At 37.0% G+C, this 7,568-nt stretch overlaps 1 protein-coding gene across 1 annotated transcript; it reads right to left on the bottom strand.

Annotated features, from left to right (window-relative positions):
* Window positions 1-4,401: 4,401 nt before the first annotated feature.
* On the bottom strand, window positions 4,402-5,588 carry LOC137634628 (uncharacterized). The gene is made up of 2 exons (XM_068367125.1): window positions 5,490-5,588; window positions 4,402-4,770 (listed from the first exon to the last, which is right to left on the bottom strand). The coding sequence occupies exons 1-2, from the start codon at window positions 5,586-5,588 to the stop codon at window positions 4,402-4,404; spliced, it is 468 nt and encodes a 155-aa protein (XP_068223226.1).
* Window positions 5,589-7,568: the final 1,980 nt, after the last annotated feature.

Below are 7,568 nucleotides of genomic sequence, written 5' to 3'. Positions count from 1 at the left end.
CATTTTAGGACCTGTAATCACTTGCACTCGTGATTTTCCTTTATTTTCGAATAAACCACAAATACTCTTCTATATCGCATTCAATCTGCCATCGGATCTCAGAGTTATTGGGAAATTACTTTAATGAATAATATCTCTTTCCAGTCAAGGATTCGAACCTATGACAGATACACAGAAGAGTAAATATTAGACTCTTAATCCACTCGGCTGTAAAGATTGATAAAATATTTATTCCGACTCTGCCCGTATTTAATACGGTCGAATCCAGGATTTCTACTCAACCTTTAGAAGCGAAATCAGCCCATCTCTACAATTACAGGCGACTGATACGTATGTTACATTGGATGTTTTATGATAATTCATTAATAACAGTCATAAGTTGAATGATATAAGCCCAAGGGCTCCATCAGTATAAGCAACCCCGTGCTTAAAAGAAACATGTAGAGGGGTAACAATTTAACTATATGAGAGAAGTACTAGTCAAATGAAAATTATATCGAGATCAGTAACAACGTTAAATATGTAAGTCATATACATACTATCAAAGGATACTCATGTTAAACTCGTCATCAGAAAACTATCTGACACCAGCGATTCAACCACCAGATATGGAAGTTCATTCCACAATCTGGTCACAACTAGAATAACGCTTCGTGAATACTGTGGTCATTGAACCATGTGATTGAAAAAATAAAACTGTCAGAATTAACTAACCAACTAACCCCCTAAAAAGAAAAAATAAATGAGTTGTTTAAAGTATAGGTAAGGAGTAGACTTCTATAATGGATAACAAAATCCGAAGAACATTTCTTCTTCAAGTATCAAATTACGAATGACTTGAACATCCATAAATCTATATTTGACCAAACAAATATAGAATTCATCTCTCTCTCTCTCTCTCTCTCTCTCTCTCTCTCTCTCTCTCTCTCTCTCTCTCTCTTCTTTTCTGCGTAGTACAGAATTAAATCTGTATTTTCTCCCATATATTTCATTGGACTTTATTAATCGACCACAAACCTTATATCCAAAGTCAGCCTACCCCAAACGCGCGCTCTCTCTCTCTCTCTCTCTCTCTCTCTCTCTCTCTCTCTCTCTCTCTCTCTCTCTCTATCAACTGATGCTTTCAGGGTTCACTTTTTCAAATTACTTTTTAATGAATGAATTTCCGTGATGTAAAGTTTTAACCGTCTCTTCATTAACTCTACCATAACATCAATTATTTCATTCGCGAAGATATCGGGTGTTTATAGATAAGGAATTCTTCGGCTCATTAAATGTTAATGAGAGTTTTACTTCAGTATATTGTTTCATTGTGTGTGTTAACGATGTTTTTTCATGTTAGTTTGACAATCGATTTGGGACTGCAGGATGTGGTAATGTTTTCATTGTTGCCAAAAGTATGGAATTTGTTATAATGTGGCAAATATGAAATGTTTTCTACAACTTTTTTTTACAAGAGATACATTGTATTTAATAGATTCTCAGTTTTTTTTTTTTCAGCATCTCCGTATAGTAACGTTCAGATTGCTTTATAAATGTTTTCCTTTGACAATCCAGAACACATGTAAACTAGATCTTTTTTATCTTATCAACTCTACTTACAAGAGAGGTTCTCTCTCTCTCTCTCTCTCTCTCTCTCTCTCTCTCTCTCTCTCTCTCTCTCTCTCTCTCTCTCTCTCTCTTGTTGTTCACAACCCTCAATTTTCCAACGTAGTTTTATAAATTTTATATCTGTTTCTGACCACAATCTGCCCTAAAAATGCTATCAACCCCCATGATCCAATACGACAACTATCTCTATGTGTTTAATCATTACTTTGGGACACGATGAATGTTTAGCAAAGGGCACCCATCAGGTCGCCCTAACCTAGGCTATGAGCCCAGGGCTTTCAATGTCAGGAAGATCAGGATTCTACTAATGTATATCTCATTATTCTATTTCAAATAAGGAGATCCAGCTGATGTACAGTTAGATTCAAAAGTGTCCTCTGACACTGAGAAAATCGCTTGGCAGATGCCTTTGGTTTTACTATGACAAAACAGATAAATGGTTACTTTTCTTGCTGCTATGAAATTGGCGGGGCCCAATCCACCCTCAGCGAATGCATACAAATATTATAAATCTACAATGTATTTCAGCCCCCCTGGACCCATTGTTTATTACTAATATCTTTCAAACCAATTGATTGATGTGTAACGGTACTTTGAAACATTGTTTCTCACAACCTCCACTCTTTTTTTTTTTTTTTTTTTAAATTCCATGCCCCAACATAGATTTGAAAGGTACCTTACTCTCTAATTTTGAGACATAACCAAGTCTATCCAGTCAAGATTTGGGCATTCATTCAGATAAACACTCTTGGGGTACGTAGGGTATCCCTCCTGTCACCCACCCACCTTTCCTGATTGTTTAAGCGGTACTTACCCGTTACCCTGCCTGTGTTTTCATTCTTTCCCAATACTAGTCCGGCAGCAGACAAGAAAATTTTCACCTAACACCTTTTTGATTGATTTTTTTTTTTCAAAGCTGATTATTCATCGAGAGCATGCATATAACAATATCTGGGTAGGTGTAGAGATGACACCCTTACTGAAATTGAGAAAAAATAGAAAATCCGAAATAAATGGTCACTGTGAAATCAGAAAAATCTTTGAAACATTCTATCTTCATAAGGAATTATGATAGAATGTCAATTAATATGTCTTTTTCTAGGTTTTCAGGTACAAGAAATGTCATGAAAGTGTTATTTTGATGATGAAGTAAGACTAAGCCCTAAAAGTTTAAGACAGTGGTCGAAAATTTATATTTTCATTCTAACGCTCATAAAATGTATAGCAATTATTATTGAAGTTATGACCCTATGCATTTTATGAAAAATTTCTGATGCATAGAAGCCAAGACATGTCAAATAAAGCTAGTTTGACCACTCATTGCTGTTAGCTGGACCAGTTATGTCAATTAACCATATATTACAAGAGACGTATCTGAATAATTACATGCATTACTCATGTGTGTTTCAAGGTTGACACGAGTGCAAATTCGCTTATATTATGTGCAATTTGCTTAAATCATTTATACATTATCGAAATGTATTTTTACAGTTGATAACACAAAGTTGTTCAACACTATATTGATGAAAGTTTCATTAGTATTTATGATTCAATCATCGTCTCCTACATTCTCGTTTTTATTTTGTTCATTTTGGCATACAGAGAATACTGTACATGGCAAGTTGGCATGCTGCATCTTCAATTTTTGCATGCGACCAGGCTTTGACAAGAAAACCGTATGAGTTTGAGCAGAACAAGAACAGCCAACTAGGGTTGTGACAGGACAGCAGTTAGGCAGAGATTAGTAAATCATCCATTTAGAGACCAACCATATGCTGTTTGGTCCAGTACTGGTGGTGTGGGTTCCAATGTACTCTTCTAGATTGCCAACTGAGGACGAGTTTCAGCAACATTTTCAGCAAAAGTCGAGGTAGTATGAGGTATAACAGGGATAACACTGAAGCCCAAAAACAGTCTAAACTTGGGTATACAGCTTGCATACATACAAATGCATCATGAGATACTTGCATGACATCAGGGATAAAGAACCACTATCAGCTCAAACTTATCACAAAGAAGAAATGGCAGTTAGAAAAAAAAAAAAAAAAAAAAAAAAAAAAAAAAAAAAAAAAAACAGGAAAGCCCTTTCTGACAAACTGGAGGTTTGCATATGTCCTCTTGGTCCACAGCAACATACAGGACTTCTGAACGTTGTCACCGGGAAAATTTACTCATCCAGCACGCAGTGGACTGGCTCTGACTGACTGACTTCGGTGGTACTTAGGCCACATTTTGACCCATGGCCACTCATGATAGGATTCTCCACTTTTCTCTATCCTGTGCCTGATGGAACCATTCATTCGCTTATCCCCCAGAGATTCTTACATCCTCCAAGCATCTTCTCCAATCTTTTCTTGACCGTCCTACAGATCTTCTTCCAGCAACCTCAGCAAAGAATATTCTCTTTGGAGCTCTATCCCCATCCATACAAGCCATGTGTTCTGCCCATTGGAGTCTTCTTGATCTTATTACATCACATATATTTGGTTGGTACTATTTCTTATTTTTCTATTATGTTGTCTTCTCCATTCATTTATTTCTTGGTCATAGATGGGCCCGTCTATTCTTCTCAGGATCCCATTCTCAAACATTTGAAATTTGTTCTCTAATGTTTTTTGTTAGAGACCATGTATCGAATCCATATGTCAAAACTGGTCTGATAACTGTGTTATATATTCCCAATTTTGTTTTACGGGATGTTCATCGTCATTTAAAAAGGTGTGTAAGGCTAAAATAACATCTGTTAGCAGTTCCAATCCTTGCTGTAACTTCTTCAGCCATTCCAGCGTTTTAGGACATGATAGTGCCCAGATATTTAAAGGACTCTATTGTTTCAATTCTGATGCTTGCAAGATCTACATTTCCCTGTAATTGCGGTGTTCTTGCTACTTTCATGATTTTAGTTTTGTCTTCATTTATCTCTAGTCCCACCTGGCAATCCATAGTTTTGAACTGTGTTGTAAGGTTCCCCACCTCCCTGAGGTTGACCCATATGATATTTATGTCATCAGCATAGCCTAAGCAGTTGACCCTTACGTTATTAAAAGTGACCCATTTTTTCCTGGCAGTTAAGCTTCTTGTTACCTTTTCCATTAACAGGTTGAAGAGATGGGGAGGGGGGGGGGATAGGATGCCTTCTTGTTTTTGGCCGTTTTTCACCTGAAAAGTGGTAGTATATTTTGATTGATTGATCGATTGAATTGAAGTTCTCTGGCATCCTTAGTATACCTTGAGCTGCATTTAACTGAGCATAAGTTATTTCTGTAACAGGCTTTCGTAACCCTAATGAGTTTTGAGGGTATTCCGAATTCTCTTATTATATTCCACATTGGTGTTTGGTGTATGCTGTCATATGCCTGTTTGAAGTCTATGAATAAGTAGGTTTGTTGTTTATTATATTCCCAGTATTTTTTCTATGACTTGTCTGAGGGAGAATATTTGGTCAGTGGTAGACCGTCCAGCTCGGAAACCACACTGATATTCTCCGATTATACTTTCTGCATACTGTAGGTGGTAAGTCTGTGGTATATAATCATTGTAAATATTTTTTATGCTGTATGTAGTAAACAAATACCTCGATAATTGCTGCAGATTAATCTGTCTCCCTTCTTATGTATCGGGATAAAGATTCCTTCCTCCCACCTGATCTGGAGTAATTTCTTCATTCCAGATTGTCACCATCGGATCAAGAAATTTTTCTTAAATCACCTCCCCCCCCCCCCCCCACCCACCAATATTTTCAAAGCTGTGCTGGGATGTTATCATTACCGGGATATTTTTATTTTTCAAACTTTTAATTGCTTTGTTTGTTTCCACTCTAGTGAGCGGCTCCAATTCTAATTCAGGACCATGTTAGTTCTCCTCATAATGGGATTTACTGGGTCAGGTCTATTCAGTAGTTCCTTGAAATATTGCTCCCATCTCTTCATCACATCGTCGTAGCTCGTGAGTATTTCTCCATCTTTATCTTTAATCATTTGGGTTCTAGCTTGGTAAACCCCTTTTAGTTTGCGGACTCCTTGGTGATGTTTTCTTATTTTGCCTTGTTTTCTGTTCTCATCAGTTATGTCAAGTTCATCATTCAGTTTTTGTGGTTTTTTCCTTCTTAAAACTCTATTTACATTTCTGTTTTCCTGTCGTCTCTTGGGGCTTGTAATACCTTGGCTCTAACTTGTTTCCTCCTCTCCACTACCTCTCTGCATTCATTATCATACCAGTGGTTATTTCTTCTTCCTTGTATGTAGCCAACTTCATTCTCTGCTGCCTCCTTGACTGTTTCTTCAGTTGCTTGCCACTTTGTAATTACATATTCTGCGTCTGCATCATTGTCTAACATCTCTAGCATTTGAAATTGGTTAGTGAGTTTTATTTGAAAATTGTCCTTTACTGCCACTTCTTTCAGCTTTTCTACATCATACCTATTTCTTTTCTCTACTTGTTGTGATTTTCTTGTGCATAATTTGGCTTTAACTTTTGCCCTTACTAAATAATAATCAGTGTCACAGTCTGCTCCTTGTAGGCTTCTGACGTCTTGTAGTGACCTGCAGTGTTTTATGTTGAAAAGAACTTGGTCAATTTGGTTGAAAGTTTTATTGTCAGGTGACTTCAATGTATGCTTATGGATATCTTTATGGGGAAGAGAGTTCCACCAATGATCAGGTTGTTGATGATTGCAAAGGAAATCAGTAGGCAGTTAATGTCAAGAATGCAGTGTAAGAATGCAAGAAGCAGATGGTGTTGTTTAAAAGCAGCTAGCTTGCTTGATTTCACATGGCAATTCCAAAGGTAGTAATCACCATGTCGATAATGAAAAACACATCAAAGTAGGAGACATGAATATATATGATCTGGAGATAATATATGCAAGAGCCATGGAATTGCAGTCAAGGAATCACCCCTTGGGCACATAACTCACGAACTAGGAACTAGCATCTTTCCTCATATCATTATTCAATGGAATCGGAAATATAAATGATGCTAAATCTAAATCCAATCTGAAGAATGTATTAAAAATCGAAAAATCATGCATATGGGCTAAAATAGCGTGGATGTTGAGTTCTTAGATGGATGTGCTGTTTTATGGGTAGTACCAAGGCCAAAACCAGGTACTAAAAAAACTATCTGAATTGCTTCGCATATATCTTTACAATCATCTGGCTAGATGTGACATCCATCTAGTGTTTGACTGGTAAGTAAATGTTACATAAAACATTAAAGCAAAAATGTAGGAAGGCCAATTTCTAGGTACATTTATAGCAGTAGGTTGTAGTAAACTTTTTATTGAAGATCCAATTATCTGCATTCTGTTTTGTAGTTCATGTGATTTCTTATTTGTATTTGCAGTTACATAGAAGGCAGTACTAAGGAAATAACCCGTCGCAGCCATCATAAGGGAATCAGCAGAGTTTATGCATTCTGCTGTAGTACTCAGCTGCCCCCAAAGTGGGTAAAAACAAAGTGTAGTTGATCAACCTCAACGTTGCGGATCTCACAGCACAAAAGATTGAATTCCAGACACATAACTGCTGGTAGTGATTCCGTTCCAGTAGAGATCATGAAAGGCTGTTCGTAAACGCCATGATCTTACAAAAACACACAAGGAATCCGATACAACAAGTTACACAGGTTAAGACTGGCAGTTTTCAGGTAATTGAGTATGACACAGACATATTTGTCTTGCTGATGTATTTCTGCCATATTGTTAGCATCTCGTGTAATGTATTGATGGTCTCATTTATCCAAGGACGTGTTGTGATGGACATTAATGCATCAGTAGAGAAACAGAACTGTCTTGTCAGACATGTTGGCTGGTCACTGTGTTTCATGCTACATGGGAATCAGATTTTGGAATTGGGAATTGCACAGCATTTAAAGCTGTGAGATCTGCAACATACAGACTTGACCAATTGGAAAACACTGGCAACCAGGTGCAATTTTAAAACATCTTGAGACAAAAA

The sequence above is a fragment of the Palaemon carinicauda genome, chromosome 1, assembly GCF_036898095.1.
Source record: "Palaemon carinicauda isolate YSFRI2023 chromosome 1, ASM3689809v2, whole genome shotgun sequence".
Taxonomy (NCBI): Eukaryota; Metazoa; Arthropoda; class Malacostraca; order Decapoda; family Palaemonidae; genus Palaemon; species Palaemon carinicauda.
The sequence above is the reverse complement of the archived record's forward strand: the minus strand, read 5'-3'. Positions and strand labels throughout refer to the sequence as shown.